Below are 17,168 nucleotides of genomic sequence, written 5' to 3'. Positions count from 1 at the left end.
TGAAGGGAAGTCTTAAGGCGTCAGCATACCAAGACATTTTGAACAATTTCATGCTCTTTTCATGCTCTTTGTGGGAGGAGTTTGGGGATGGCCCCTTCCTGTTCCAACATGACTGCACACCAGTGTACAAAGCAAGGTCCATAAAGACATGGAGGAGCCAGTTTGGGGTGGAGGAACTTGACTGACCTCATCCTTTGGGATGAATTAGAGCGGAGACTGTGAGCCAGACCTTCTCATCTGACATCAGTGCCTGACCTCACAAATGTGCTTCTGGAAGAATGGTCCAACCTTCCCATAGACACCCTCCTAAACCTTGTGGACGGCCTTCCCAGAGGAGTTATAGCAGCAAAGGGCGGGGCCAACTCAATATTGAATCCTACGGACTAAGACTGGGAGGCCATTAAAGTTCATGTGCGTGGAAAGGCCGGCCGACCAGTACTTTTGGCAATATAGTGTACTTTCCACCCCACAGGAAAGACTAATTATTATTATACGGGATTTATATAGCGGCAACAATTTACGCGGCGCTTACTAATAACCAAACTGGGAGCTCGTAGCTTCACAGACCTCAAATGAGATTGGAAAAAATGGGGTTATTAAAAGAAAAATGGGGAGGAACCTTGGATTGCAAGGAACGGATGTTAATGTACAGTACACATGTACATATATAAAATGCTGTGTAAATTGATGGAGCTGTGTCAATACTTGTATAAAGTGACAACAAGCTAGTGACATATTTTAACCACTTCCAGTCCGGACACTTTTACCCCCTTCCTGTCCCGGGCAATTTTCAGCTTTCAGCGCTATCACACTTTGAATGACAATTGCGCAGTCATGCAACACTGTACCCAAATTAATTTTTTACCATTTTTTTGAGACAGATAAAGCTTTATTTTGGTGGTATTTATTCACCGCTGGGATTTTTATTTTTTTTGCTATGTAAATGAAAAAGTCCAAAAATTTTGAACAAAAGTGTTTTTTTTATAAAATTTTGCAAATAAATAATATTTCATCATAATTCTTTGCCAAAATGTATTCCGTTATCTTTTAGTAAAAAAAACAAAAAAAAACAAAATTAGTTTATAACCAAAAATTATAATTTTTAAACATTTTTTTTACATTTTTATTTTATTTTTTTATATTATTTTTTATTTATTTTTTTTTTTTTTACATACTACCATGGTGACACTGTACTACTTCTGGGGGGTGATGAAGATTTTTTTTTTTTTTTTTTTTTACACTGATTGCTTTTACACCCATATAGGATGTAACAGCAATCATTTCTCTTTCTCTCTGTCTGCATTCTTGCACTCATTGAGAAGTACTGAGTAAGCTGTGATTGGTCACAGCTTGTCACATGGTACAAGGCTGTTGTGAATAGCCTTGTACCATGTGACCTCTGTGATCATTCACAGATTTCACACGTAGTAAGCAGTGATGTCACAAGTGACATCTTGCTTACTACTTTGCATGTGATCACTGATTGGCCAATCAGTGATCACATGATCGGGACCTCGTACAGAGGTCCCGTTCGACGATTGGTTTTTCACTGTGTCCGGAGGACACAGCGGGCACCGGATCGTGGTGCTGCGCGCTCCCAGGGAGCGCGCACAAGCAGGGTGCGGGGAGGCCGTTCATAAACGGCCACCCGACCCTGTACTGCCACCGTCCGGCCGTTTATATGCAACGGCCGGTCGGGAAGTGGTTAAAGTCATAATAATACAATAGAACTGGTAGTGGTGAAGTGGTGTCAATCCATTGAGGAGTTTGTATTTTCTGGTTCAGAACAATGTATCTGATGTGCTGAGATGGTGGCACTGAGGAGGATGTATGCCATGTGCAGGATAGGATAGAGATCTCACCATTATAGTCCCCCAAGACATAGAAGAGACTGTCAGAGGGTACAACTCTCAAGCCTCCACCAAAAGTTTAAGTATCAAAGTAAATTTTACTTGTGTGCTCCCACATGTATGTCCCCTCTAAGGGTGGTACCGTGAGTCCTGGTGTGAATTATGAGATATTAGGGCTTGTTTACACTAACAGTAGCCCTCTGAAGAGTGATTTGTGGTGGCATGCTTTTCAGAGGGCATCTTACAGGCGGTAAGAGGGCCTCCCTTAAATAGGTTCTCTGGACTGTCAGGAGCTAGAACATTGCTCCCCAGAACCAACTGGGCATGGTGGAGCAGCTATATAAAGCCCAGTGAGGATTGAAATCTGACCAATAGTGTGTACAGCAGCACGGGAATTGAGGTGTAAACCAATCCCGGTCCTCTGGCACACCCTGCAGACAAGCACGGCAGTTTATTCCGTTGGCAATGTCTACAGCAGCTTACAGCATTCTTTTAAACCCATGTGGTCATACCAGACAAGTCCAAACATATGGCCCAGTATGCTATTATACAATTAACAAAAGTTGTGTTCCAGAAAAAAGATTTTTTTTTTTCTTATTTGTTTTATACATACAGTGTATGGTGTGCTCTTTACCAGAGTCACCTTTTGCATCCCTGAAGATGAGAAGTCTATTGATCTCAAAAATCGTTGGACGTTTGACTGTATCATCATATGTATGACTGTTCATGACCACAAGACTGTTAATACATTTGATTTTTTCATGAATTTGAATAAATTATGCATCTTTTTATTATATGCCTCTTCATTTTGGCTCGTTGACAAGTACTGCCTGGAAAGTTCCACCCCCTAGGGGATATATTTCTTGTTTTATGCTAACTTTCAAGGATGATGGCAGCCTTAGTCTCACCATATTAATGCAATTATTCTATGTCTGAGGATTACTACCACTTTAACACCTTCCTGCCCATTGCAGATTTACGTTCGGGCGGGACACTCCTCGTGATTGGGCATCATATGACATCCTGTCAAAAAGAGCTGCGTACGAGCGCGATCTGTCACCGGCTGTGTCCACGGGACACGGCCGGTGACATATTACTACACCGGCCCGTTGCCAGTGTCATGTGACCGCTGTGACCAATCACAGCAGAACACATGTCAATTGTATACAATGGATGGCTTCCTGACATGCCATCCATTGTATACAATTACCGTATTTTTTGCTCCATAAGATGCAATTTTTCCCCCCAAAAAATGCTGGAAAATATCTGTGCATCTTATGGAGTGAATATGGAGCGGCCGGCCCAGTAATCCCACCTCCGTGTTAGAATACCGGGCTGGCAGCTCGGCTCTACTGTGCAGAAGAACCTGCTAGTCGGTCCTACCGGTTCCTCGGTCCAGCGGTGTCTTGCTTTCACCGGCTGTCTTCTCTCCCCGGCGTGGGAATCTTCAGTGTGAGCACCCAGCTGTGACAACTTGCGGCTTCACAGCCGGGTGGGTGCCCACTGCGCATGCACGAGAAGAGCTGCGCTTTGTGAATGGCCACCTGTAGTTTTCCTGTCATGCTATCTATGGTATACAATTACGTTGTTAGCGGTGACTGGTCAAAACAGTCACATGATACAGACAGGGCCAATCACAGCCCATCTGTATCATGTGATCAGCTTTGCCCAATCACAGCTAATCACAACAAAAAACTTAATGAATCAGTTTCATTCAGGAACAATGATTGCAAATATCAATGAAATACCCAGAGTAATTGATTGTTATTATGGTAACATTGTATTGCTTTGGTCAGTGTGTTGAAAAAAAAAAATAGTAAAAAAAAGAAAATGTAATAAAAAAAATAGAAAAATTTGAAAAAAATACAAATTAAATTATAATTATTTTAAACAAAGAAATGTAGCAGAATGCATTTTGACTTAAATTTATGAATAAATGTTATTTATTTGCAAAATATTATAACAGAAATGAAGAAAAGTGAGTTTTTTTTTCAAAAGTTTCAGTATGTTTTTGTTTTATGTAGTAAAAAATAAAAAAAATCAGTGGTGATTAAATACCACCAAAAGAAAGCTCTTTTTGTGTGAAAACAAATGATAAAAATGTCATATGGGTACAGTATTGCATGACCACGCAATTATCATTCAAAGTGCGACAGCGCTGAAAGCTGAAAATTGGCCTGGGCAGGATGGGGGTATAAGTGCCCGGTATTGATGTGGTTAAAGCTGGTCAAAAAAAAGAAGAAAAAAAAAACTGTGATTGTTTTAGTATCTGGCTTTTCTTTTAGAGAATTCTCTGTGACCAAAGTTTGTGCTTTCACTGTATACGTTGATATCACGTACTCAACATCAGAAACATACATATCCAGAGCTATAGGCAGGTCTGTTGCTTTACACTCCACGAATCACAGACTGCAACTACCAGCAGAATATGTGTAATATGCAAGATTTAGGATATTACCGAATCTCCAAGCAGCCCAGCTTCAAAGCAATTTCCTGGTCCACTTGGTCTGACATCTCCGACATGTAGTCATTTTTCACCTACAAGACAGAGGCAGAGAAGAGAGAGATTAGAATAAAAACTAGACAGTCAGAATTGGGGTAGAAGTTGCTGTTATTAAAATCTAGTACTGGATGCAGTTAATGGAAGACTTTTCTAACTTTTTCAGCCATATATTAGAATGTGCTCAGCCCAGTTGGATGTCATCAATGTGTGCCAAGGTTTTAAAACTGTCTCTATGCAGGCTCTAGTACATGGCAAGAGGTTGTGGATACCTGACGATCACATCTACTACATGACCAAGGCATGAGGACACCCTTTGAATGTTTGAGTTGAAGTGTTTCCAATAACGGGTAATTGAACATCATACAAAGACCCAACCTTGTGACTACAGTTTGGGGAAGACCCTTTTCTGTTCTACAATGACTTTGCCCCCGTGTACAAAGCCAGCTTTATAAAAGACATGTGGAGTATGGTGTGGAGAAACTGGAGTGTCCTGCACACAGCCCTGAGCTCAACCCTACTAAACTAAAATTCAAAACACTAACAATAACGTATAAAGCCATTTATAACTCTGCCCCAAATTACATCACCGATCTTGTCTCTAAATATCACCCAAACCGTACACTCTGCTCCTCGCAAGACCTCTTACTCCCTAGCTCCCTTGTCTCCTCCTCCCATGCTCATCTTCAGGACTTCTCCAGAGCTTCCCCCATCCTCTGGAACTCTCTACCCCAATTTATCAGACTATCGCCTACTCTGCTCACTTTTAGGCGATCTCTGAAAACCTATCTCTTCAGGGAAGCCTATACTGCCCTCAGCTAATAATGGAATCTTCTACTCTTCCAACCAGTCCATAACCCACAGTTATTACCTTTTGTACCACTAGCCCCTCCCTCCTAGATTGTAAGCTCCCAGGATCAGGGCCCTCAAATCCCTCTTGTATTGAACTGTATTGTTGCGTATTGTCTCCCGTTATATTGTAAAGCGCTGAGCAAACTGTTGGCGCGATATAAATCCTGTATAATAATAATATATAAATCCTGTATAATAATAATATATAAATCCTGTATAATAATAATAATAATAATAATATATAAATCCTGTATAATAATAATAAATCCTGTATAATAATAATAAATCCTGTATAATAATAATAATAATATATAAATCCTGTATAATAATATATAAATCCTGTATAATAATAATAATATATAAATCCTGTATAATAATAATAATAATATATAAATCCTGTATAATAATAATAATAATAATAATATATAAATCCTGTATAATAATAATATATAAATCCTGTATAATAATAATAATAACAATAATAAACACTTTTATAATAAATTGGAATGGCGACAGCGAGCCAGGTCTTCTCCTCCAATATCAGTACCTGACTTCACAAATGTTCTTTTAGCTGATAGGGCAGAAAGTCCCCACAGACACTCCAAAATCTTGTGGAAAGCTTTCCTAGCAGGCTGTTGAGGGGATAACTCCCTATTGCAGTCCATGGTTTTGGAATGGGATGTTCACATAGGTGTCAAGGTCAGATGTTGACAAACCTTTGGTGTATCGTGTACCTTAAAATATGTGCAGGTAAGCCATATTTACTCATTACATAGAGAAGATCGGATTCCTACTCTTTAGTATGCCCAAGGAAAAACTGACTAAATGGTTAGCACTTCCGCCTGGCAGCACTTTGAACCCCAACCACAGCACCACCTGCCTGGAGTTTGCATGTTCTCCCTGTGTCTGCGTGGGTTTCCTCCGGGTACTCTAGTTTCCTCCCACACTCCAAAGACATGCTGTTAGGTTCATTGGCTCCTGTCTAAATTGGCCCTGGTATGTGTATGTATGAATGTGAGTTAGGGACCTTAGATTGTACGCCCCTTGAGGCTTAGGGACTCATGTGAATGTACAATACATATGTAAAGCGCTGTGTAAATTAACGGCGATATATAAGTACCTGAAATAATAAATAAAAAGAATACAATACAATACAGCCGGTAGCACCTGTGCTGATACTGACTGCGCTGACGTCATCTCGCATGCTGGAGCAGGAACCAGTGCATACTGTTTTGACACGTGTATCATATTGCAGAGATTGTAAGTCGATAAACAGCAATTTCATTTAATAACGGTTTTACACTATTTGAGGTTATCGGTTTCCTTTGTAGGACTGTCATCATTGGAGCAAGAGAGGATATTAGTTCTGTCTCCTGTTGGTGTGCCCTATGGTTGGATGATCCATCATCACAAGGTTCCAGCCCCTCTGAGCTTTTACAGACCATGTATAATTTGGGGTCTATTGATCTGGTAAGAGGCTATGCGCGTTTTGGTGGCGGGATTCACCAGTGGCATGCCAAATAAGAATTCTTTTGGATGGAATTAATGGGACTATTTATATTTAACACATAATATTGATTATTTTGATTTTGTTTTCACTAGTGGTGACCGTGATATTTTATTATTTATTTATTTCAGGTACTTATATAGCGCCTTCAATTTACGTAGCGCTTTACATATATATTGTACATTCACATCAGTCCCTAACCCTCAAGGGGCGTACAATCTAAGGTCCCTAACTCACATTCATTCATACACATACTAGGGCCGATTTAGACAGGAGCAAATTAACCTACCAGCATGTCTTTGGAGTGTGGGAGGAAACCGGAGAACCCGAAGGAAACCCATGCAGGCACAGGGAGAACATGCAAACTCCACAAAGGTAGTGCGACAGTTTGGATTCAAACCAAAGAACGTAGGGCTGCCAGGCAGAAGTGCTAATCACTTTAAAGCGCTGAGCAAACTGTTGGCGCTATATAAATCCTGTACAGGGGTGGACTGACCATTTGGAAACTCAGGCACTGCCCGAGGGCCCGGGGTCAGTAGGGGGCCCCATGAGATGCCCCTGGTACCTTTTTCATAGGCTTTTTTGAGTTTGGGCAAGGACAAAGGGGCCCCATGATCCCCTATTGCCCGGGTGCCCCATGAGTTGTCAGTCCGCCCCTGATCCTGTATAATAATAACTTAGCCACTGCACATAGCGACAGATCATGACGGATTGTTTTTCTTTTCTCCAAAGCTTTTGGGGTGTCTCAGGACACAATACTGTGTGATACTGCATTCAATAAAAACAAACAAAAACAGTCTAACATCTAAAGCACACCTTCTAAGTCTAGGTTATTAGTATATGCACGCTTTTGGGATTATCTGCACATTACAAATTATTTAAAAGGTACAGCGCAACAATATTGTTGAATACAACTAGCTAGCTCAGGGGTAGGCAACCTGAGAGCTGCAGGACTACAAGTTCCATCATGCCTCTGCAAGTCATAGCTGTAACTGTCAGTTTTGTAATCTTTGCAATGCCTCATGGGAAATGTAGTTCCACAACAGCTAGAGAGCCGCAGGTTGCCTACCTCTGGCATAGCTAGTCAAGCAGTGCATTTCACTTCAACCATAATTTAGCAAGGGTGCTGACTGCACTACCTGAACATTAGTTAGAGCTTTCCTAAACAGTAACAGTTGCACCAGGCAATGGTAAGTGTCTAGTGCCATAGAAGCTGGGAGGTAAGGCACGCTGCAGACACCTCAAACTCCACCATAACAAGCAATAGCAACCACACAAGGGTTTTTAATTTGTTCTGTCCCCCCAGATAATCTTCAGTGAGGCATGTCTGCAGGAAGTTCACAGATTAGATCATTTCTCATCTGACAAAAAAAAGAGACTCATCTTTGTCTATTTATACCTTGCGGTGGACCTAGCATCAAAACCACTTATGCCAAGTGTATACAGTATCTCCCAGAAGTGAGTCCATCCCTCACATTTTTGTAAATATTGTATTCTATCTTTTCATGTGACAACACTGAAGAAATGACACTTTGCTACAATGTGACGTAGTCAGTGTACAGCTTGTATAACATGTAAATTTGCTGTCCCCTCAAAACAACTCAACACACCGCCATTAATGTCTAAACTGCTGGCAACGAAAATGAGTCCACCTCTAAGTGACAAGGTCCAAATTGGGCCCAAAGTGTCAATATTGTGTGTGGCCGCCATTATTTTCCAGCACTGCCTTAACTGTCTTGGGCATAGAGGTCACCAGAGCTTCACAGGTTGCCACTGGAGTGTAATTTCTTCAGTGTTGTCCCATGAAAAGATAGAATAAAATATTTATAAAAATGTGACGGGTGGACTCACTTCCGTGAGATACTGAACATACTAAGAAATGAGTCTGTGTAACACCGAGGCACAGAGATTACATGATTACTCCCTTGACAATGAACTCATCTGCTTTTCTCTCCAGAAGTATAACTCCATCCAGAGGCGGACTGACCATTTGGAAACTTGGGCACTGCCCGAGGTCAGTAGGGGGCCCCATGAGATGCCCCTGGTACCTTTTTCATAGTATATTTTGTGTTTGGGCCAGGACACAGGGGCCTCATGATCCCCTATTGCAGTGGTTCTCAACCTGTGGGTCGCGACCCCTTTGGGGGTCGAACGACCCTTTCACAGGGGTCACCTAAGACCATCGGAAAACACATATTTCCGATGTGTAAAGAGCAGCTACTGTGTAGAAAGCAGCTACTGTGTTGAAAGCAGCAGTATTGGAGGTAAAACGACACTTCATGAATTATAATTACTGGGTAAATAATTTTATGGTTGGGGGTCACCACAACATGAGGAACTGTATTAAAGGGTCGCGGCATTAGGAAGGTTGAGAACCACTGCCCTATTGCCTGGGGGCCCCATGAGTTGTCAGTCCAACCCTGGCTCCATCTTTGTTCAGGCCTCATCCAGGGTCAACATCTACTTCCTAGACTGAGATGTCGCCTCTGATAGAGTGGCGGACTGACCATTCGAACACTCGGGCACTGCCCGAGGCCCTGGGGTCAGTAGGGGGCCCCATGAGATGCCCCTGGTACCTTTCATTGGCTTTTTCATAGGCTTTTTTGGGTGTTGGTGAGGACACAGGGGCCCCATGATCCCTTATTGCCTGGGGGCCTCATGAGTTGTCAGTCTGCCCCTGCTCTGATGACACAACCATGTGCGGTTCTGTGCTGTGTTCACAAATATCTGACACAGCTCCGCCCCTGCTGCAGCCTCTCACCTTGTGATTTGCTGCAAAATTACAATGTTGCAGCCTGATCACTGAGGAGATGCTTCCTGCCTGCAACAGACTAAGAACATTATCTCGGCCTAGGCAAAGTCACCGTACAACCGTTTGTTAATGATGAACATTGTATGTATGAAAAAAAAAACCCAAAAAACTAAACTTACAGTTGCTGTATATTTTACCCCTGGTTCACATATCTGTGCCCGCGCTGGCTTCTTATCTTTGAAGTCCCTTTGAGGACTACATGCCTGATTTTATTCGCTGTTTGTGAGTACATATCTTCTATTAATAAATTCTGTTACTGAGGTAATGCGCAAGGTTGGTGCGCTTCTTGTTTTTTGTTTCACTTCACATATCTGTGTTCCTGCGGGTCACGTTTTACGCGGGCACAAGAGCCCGTTCATTTGAATGGACTCCCGTGGCCCGGGACACGCAGGGAAGACGCTCCTGAACTTCTTTTGAAAACGCAGCCCACACGGGAACCTCGGTTCCCAGTACAGTTGGGATTTCCAGTGCGGGTGACGTGCCATTAAAATTAATGGTGTCCGCATTCCTCTGGATTTTTGTGCAGATCCACAGCGGCACCAACCGCACAGATGTAAACCTAGCCTCCACGGGTAAACATTTTTGTCATGAAGATTTGTTCACCCTTTAATGACACTAATAGGAGAGCATAGCTGATGTAGGAGCTCAGCAGCACAAAGCAAGCGATCAGATCTCAGTTTTCATCAGTTCAGAGCAGTTAGCACCATAAATGGGGACTGTGGAGTGCTTGGCGTGGCTGTTGCATCCCGCCTGATGCGGAGGGCTGTGCACAGCGATAAAGTGGGTTAAAGTGTAGGAGATATATTGTATCTTAGAGTCATCATGTTCAGTTCCTATAGAAAAAAAGCATTGGCATCTGCTGTGTTACCAGCATACTGCAGGCTGTGCGAATAATTGATGAGAGGAGGAGGGGTGCTGCCATGACCCCATACTCCGGCTCAGCAGCTGCCACTATTACCGGCCATATGCTGGATGCATCAGAGCCCCTCTGCAGCTTCTACATCCCCGCAATGCGAGCAAGAAGCCATATTGTACAATAACGGGCGGCCGGAGAAACACTTGGGATATGCGTAGAGTTAATCGTCAGGAAATAAGCAATGCGGTTCTTCATAAATTTGCGTTGTCGTGGAAAAATATAATTCTACACAGGTGCTTAAAAAGTAAATAATAGTGTGATTGTTGCGAATGCATATTGTATATCTAACCTAGGACCTTTTTTGTTTACTTTTTGAATTTACACCAATCAGGACTTGTTTTTTACATCCATCACCTTGATAGACACAACAGGAAGAAAGAGGAAATCTCCCCAGAAGTGATGGAAATGGAATCATGGAAAATGCAGTTGCAGGTAGGTAGGTCAGATGTGATGTGCGTCACCTCTTTCTTTTCATCTTAAGTGACTTGAAAACTCCTGTCAGGTTTTTTTTTTCCCCATTTGTGCCCTATTGGAGAGATTACATCTATAGCTATACATTCACTTCCTCATCTGTAGAGACAATAGGAAGTGAATCTGTCTCCAAGGTGAGGGAAATGCTCTTAGTTGCCATCATTGGACATTTTTGCCTCTGTTGCTGTTCTGTTGGCAACTCAAAATTTTAAAACTCAGCGACAATGGTCATAAGGACAAACTAAAGTATCTCCCTCAGAGGAACACAACAATAAAAACCTGACAGGGGTCCTAACCACTCACTACTCTAAAGCTGGCCACAGACTACTACACTGACTGAACAAAAAAAAGGAACCTATTCCTCCACCCATACAAAGTAGATGGAGGAATATTCTCTGCTGAGACATTGTATTCTGACAGAATATACTGATCATCAGCTGCAGCCGATTGGCTTCAACTACTGATTGAAAAAGTTTTCCAAGATGTCACTTCAAAAAGCTGATCAAATGATCAAACTATCAACCATTGTGAAGCAGGGATGACTACACACTGACAAAATGTAGCTGCTGAGCCAGCTGAATTTCCATCAGTGTATGGTCTCCTAGATTGTAAGCTCGAAAGAGCAGGGCCCTCAATCCCCTCATGTTTTGCATTGTATTGGTATTGTTCTGTCACATGTTCTGTCCCCCTTTGTAATGTACAGCGCTGAGCGAACTATTGGCGCTTTATAAATACTGTATAATAAAAATAATAGTCAGCTTGTCTAAAATGGTCAGCTTATCTAAAACCAAGTTTTGGCTTTGGATACACTTTAAAGGACACCATGACTAAAAACACAAGGTCTGCGCCCCCCCCCCCCCCCCCCCTGCAAAATGCTGCAATAAATTAAAGATAAAAAGAATGTATTAAATACACCTGACTTGTTCCTGGCTTTCCCACTTGGTGCCTAGGCAAGGATGACCTCACACACTTTCAAGCTGAAACAGGGAGCATGCCTCCCGAGCAGGCTAAATCTGTGCTGTAACATCAGCTTGCACGGTTTGGACTCGGCATTCTCCTGGACTTCATTGAAAGGATAGGGTTGTCATCTACTGCAAAATAGAAGCTAGAGGTAGGGTATGTTTTATTAACTTAACCTCTCCAGCGGTCTGATTATGTCAGTATTTCTGTGCTCAAAGTGGTACATTGTTTTCAATGGAAATATGGTGTTTTTTTATTGTAGACCTGTAATTCTTAGGAATAACTCACTGAAATTTGTCCAAACAAGAGTCTAGTAAACATCCCGGGTATGATATAATTTGAAACACGAAATCATAAATTATAATATAATAATCATAAAAAATAATATGAATGTAAGTTGGGGACCTTAGATTGTACGCCCCTTGAGGGTTAGGGACTGATGTGAATGTACAATATATATGTAAAGAGCTGCATAAATTGACGGCGCTATATAAGTACCTGAAATAAATAAATAAATAATATAGTAATAATAGATTTAATTCAATAATATAATCAAACCAAAAACACTGAAATGTGAAATATAGCCCCAAGTTCGCACATCACTGAGCAAAGTCGCAAAATCGTTTTCAGTGTCTGATGAGGAATTTCCCCCACGAATCATTATCACTCAATTCTGCAAGTGGTTCTGATTTACTATCGCTGTTCTCTAGCCGGTCTAAAACCGCTTTTGACCTAAAGGGACGTTTTTTGGACGCCATGGATGTTTCTCAGTTTCCAGGCAGAAAGAACAATAAAAATGCAGGCAGGGCGCCGGACAAAGCACTCGGGACAAAATGTATGTGAAATGGTTTGATACAGGAATGTAATATGATCAGATTTTAGTGTATTGAGTGAACGTCAAATTTTTACATTTTTGAAATTCCCGCCAGTTCTGCCCCCTGTACGTCCCGTATGTCCTGACGCTCGCAGGGAATGGAACACGGAAGACGGATGCCAGCATCGGACGGAAGACATGACCGGGGACACTGCAGGGGGGACATCATGGGACTGCATGACAAGGTAAGTGCTGGAGGGATCCCAGAACGCTGCAGTGTATTCCCGAGTGTAGCTCGAGGTTACCGCTTCTGGTACTGAAAGTTAACCCTGAGCTACACTCGGGAATACCGCCAGGGGGTTTGAAGCGGAGTTCCACCTGAAAAATAAATAAATAAAAGTCAGCAGCTACAAAAACTGTAGCTGCTGACGTTTAAAATACAAACACTTACCTGTCCCTCGGTCCAGCATTGTCCTCACCCCAGCTGGTTTCACCGGCCGCCTTCTCTCCCAGGCGCCAGCATCTTCAGTGAGGGTACCCAGCTGTGACAGCTTGCAGCTTCATAGCCGGGTGCCCACTGCACATGCATGAGAAGCGCTGCGCTTTGTGAATGGCCATATAGTCTTCTGGGACCTGTCATGTGTCCTAGAAGACTACGGGGGGGGGGGGGGGGGGGGAGACAACTTCCACTTCTGATCACCTAGGCAATCGCAGCGGAAGTGGGAACCTGTCAAATTTGGGTACCCACTCCCCAAAGGTGCCAATCCTTAATGGGAAGCGGGGGACAAAGGCTTAAAGCAGAACTTCCCCTTTTGGGTGGAGCTCCGCTTTAACTGCAACCCCTGGCAAAAAGTTTAGAATCACCACTCTTCGAAAATGTTCATTCAATTGTTTAACTGTGTAAAAAAAAAAAAAAAAAAAAAAAAACAATCACAGACGTGCCTCAAAACCATTTTCATTTAACATTCCAACCTTCTGGATTTCAGAAATATTTTAAAAAAATAAAAAAAGCAAGAAAACTGTAGTCAATTGCAATTGCAACTGTTTTTGCAGATCAAGCAAAAAGATCAAGGAAAAAAATATGGAATCACTCAATTCTGAGGAAAATATTATGGAATCACCCTGCACTTTGAAGTTCTAAAACAAACATCTGCATTAGGTCACATCTGCTAATTAGTCTGCAGTAAAAAAAAAAAAAAAAAAAAAAAAAAAAAAAAGAGTGCATGCACACCTTGGTGAGCTGTTACACCAAACTGACCGACATGAATCATGGCTCCAACATTATTTATTACAGGTACTATATAGCGCCATCAATTTACACAGCACTTTACATGTATATTGTACATTCACATCAGTCCCTAACCCTCAAGGGGTGTACAATCTAAGGTCCCTAACTCACATTCATACATACACATACTAGGGACAATTTAGACAGGAGCCAATTAACCTACCAGCATGTCTTTGGAGAGCGGGAGGAAACCAGCTGCTCAATTTATAGAAGCCATACTACAGCGTCTATGGATGGAACAGGATCTATGAGTGGAGGGGGCAGACCTTTCAATCATCCACCCATCCTCCATTCAGGGATCCTGTTTCTTTCACAAAAGCAGTACTACAGCAGGAAAGGTTGGGCAAAGTTGGCCCTTCTTGATGAGAGCCTGTGACAGCCCATTAGTTGTATTAACCCCCCCACGTCATATTCTTCCAGTGCCATGAGGGTTAATACAACTAAATATAACTCATCAAGAGAGCCCGACTATGCTCAGCAGGAGTAGGAAGGAGAAAGATTTCTCACTAACAGGAGAGGCATTAGCACAAGAGACAAATCCTACTGACCATAAGTTATGTCCCTTGTGCTGCTTTTGACTGCACCTAGGCTTTAAATTAGAACTACGGACAGCTTATTTTTTTTTCTATAGCATAAGGGAGGATTATACCCCTGTTGATTTTTTTGCTATCTGTGTCCCATTGGGGAGAATTCTCCTCACTTCCTGTTCCACAGCCAAAACAGGAAATAAGACAATACCTGCAATCCCATTGAAAGATTTCCCCTCTATTACTGCTCTGGGGACAACCACAATTTTGGGATTTTCCTTTACTTTCACTTTATTTATTTCAGGTACTTATATATCACCATCAATTTATGCAGCACTTTTCATATATATTGTGCATTCACATCAGTCCCTAACCCTCAAGGGGCGTACAATCCAAAAGTCCCTAACTCACATTCATACATACACATACTAGGGACAATTTAGACAGGAGCCAATTCACCTACCAGCATCAATGATAATGGTAATCAGGACAAAGAGAGGGTGAATCCCCCTAACAGGGAGACAGCAACAAAAACCTGACAGGGGTTCTAATCACCCCAACTCTATCCAAAACTCAAAAAATGTTTGCCTCTAGTTACGCTTTAATTATGACCCTTTGGTTATACGATTAACAAGGAGGCAAGAGAGGGCGAACAACATCAAATACTTGAACAAGTAAAGCGCTTTAGATGTGCATTTTAACTGCGTGCGCTTTGAAACTGCTGTGTTTGAACTGCTGCCTGGCTGGAGTCCTGAATTAATACAGCAGTTCAATATCTCAGAAGGCTTCCTTCGTAAAGATGAAAAGCTTGCTACTTGTCATATTATCAAAAGGGGGCAGCACAGAGCAGACGCAGCGATTCCGATAATTAGAGACCCCCATTCTTCTTACACTGTTTGGCTCTCACCCTTTTGCCTCTGTCGCTGTTGTCAGTGCAGATCGGCGCTATGGCGGAGCGCCCCCCGTCTCCCCTCCCGCCATACAACTGCTTCTCTTCCTGAATGAATTGTCTTTGCCTGGAGCACATCCAGATATTGTTCCCAGTGCACCATTGCTTCTATTACCCAAGATCCAATTGTGTGTTTATTTCTATTGATTTTAACCTGTTTCTTATTCCGCAGTACAATACACAACCTACATTTTACCGCTGGCTGCCTCTCTATGTGCACTCAACAGCGGCAAAATGTGGAAATGGAGGAATTCTTTTTTTTCTATTTCTTTTTTTTCTTCCCCTTGGAAAAAAAATGTAATTGCTTTGTTAAATACATTAAAAAAAAAGTATGTAATGTTTAATATTTAATAGTTTTTTTTGGATAACAAGCTTGGCATGTGTAATTAAATTCTACGCGCATTCTGTGCCAACGGCTCCTCCATAATACATGAAAAGGACTGCAGGACAAGAGGCTTTAAAGGCAATCTATAGTCGGTTTTTGTTTTATTACTTTTTTTTTTTTTGCAGAACAGTAAGAAAAAGGTTTTGTAACAAAACTATTTAGAGATAGGGAGATGTTAGAAAAACTGTAATTAATGTCTGCTTTGCAGATGAAAGCACAGGCTTGTACTGAAACTTGAAAACACAGTATGTACTTATATTGTATACAAAATCAGAACGCCATAGGGGCTTATCCACACAAACATGCTGTATACGGAGGCACACAGCATCTAGTTACAGTGGGGCAAAAAAGTATTTAGTCAGCCACCAATTGTACAAGTTCTCCCACTTACAAAGATGAGAGAGGCCTGTAATTGGCATCATAGGGAGACCTCAACTATGAGAGACAAAATGAGAAAAAAAATCCAGACAATCACATTGGCTGATCTGGAGAGAATTTATTTGCAAATTATGGTGGAAAATAAGTATTTGGTCACCTACAAACAAGCAAGATTTCTGGCTCTCACAGACCTGTACCTTCTTCTTTAAGAGGCTCCTCTGTCCTGCACTCATTACCTGTATCAATGGCACCTGTTTGAACTTGTTATCAGTATAAAAGACACCTGTCCACAACCTCAAACAGTCACACTCCAAACTCCACTATGGTGAAGACCAAAGAGCTGTCGAAGGACACCAGAAACAAAATTGTAGACCTGCACCAGGCTGGGAAGACTGAATCTGCAATAGGCAAGCAGCTCTCTTAACCATTAGCCGCCCGGCCAATGGCCGTTTGGCGGCTTCAAAATGGTCTCTTCATTCCGGGAGCACGCCATTTGGCGTGCTCCCGCACATGCGCCGTTTGCGCTATTGCAGAGCGGCGCAGCAGTGCAATCTGTCACCGGCCGTGCACCTCGGATACGGCCGATGACAGATCCGAGTACCGGCTCCCGTTGCAGGTACCATGTGACCTGCTGTGACCAATCACAGCAGGTCACATGACAGTTGTATACGATGGATGGCTTCATTCATGATGCCATCCATTGTATACTAGTGCCTAGCTGTGAATGGTCACAGCTAATCACATGCACATGTCATGTGATTAGCTGTGACCAAATCACAGCTAAGCACAAAAAAAAAAAAGCTGAATGAATCGATTTCATTCAGCTAAATGCTTGCTTATAGCAAAGTAATTCTTTGCTATAAGCAAACTGTGTAAAAAAAAAAAAAAAAAAAAAATACTGATCACTTCCCCAAAGTAGTACAATGTTACTATGGTAACATTGTACTATTTTGGTCATA

General features: G+C 42.1%; 1 protein-coding gene across 16 annotated transcripts in view; it reads right to left on the bottom strand.

Moving 5' to 3' along the window:
* Nucleotides 1–17,168, bottom strand: part of PTK2 (protein tyrosine kinase 2) — a 473,957-nt gene that overhangs the window by 278,531 nt on the left and 178,258 nt on the right. For all 16 annotated transcript variants that reach the window (XM_089654639.1, XM_089654641.1, XM_089654642.1 and 13 more), the window contains exon 5: nucleotides 4,309–4,388. In XM_089654639.1, coding sequence (XP_089510765.1) covers nucleotides 4,309–4,388 — 80 coding nt within the window. The remainder of the gene's footprint in view (nucleotides 1–4,308; nucleotides 4,389–17,168) is intronic.

This window comes from Staurois parvus, unplaced genomic scaffold, assembly GCF_062004578.1.
Source record: "Staurois parvus isolate SC_StPar_1 unplaced genomic scaffold, SC_StPar_1.0 ptg000783l, whole genome shotgun sequence".
NCBI classification, from domain to species: domain Eukaryota; kingdom Metazoa; phylum Chordata; class Amphibia; order Anura; family Ranidae; genus Staurois; species Staurois parvus.
Note: the sequence above shows the minus strand (reverse complement) of the source record. Positions and strands in the feature narration are given on the sequence as shown.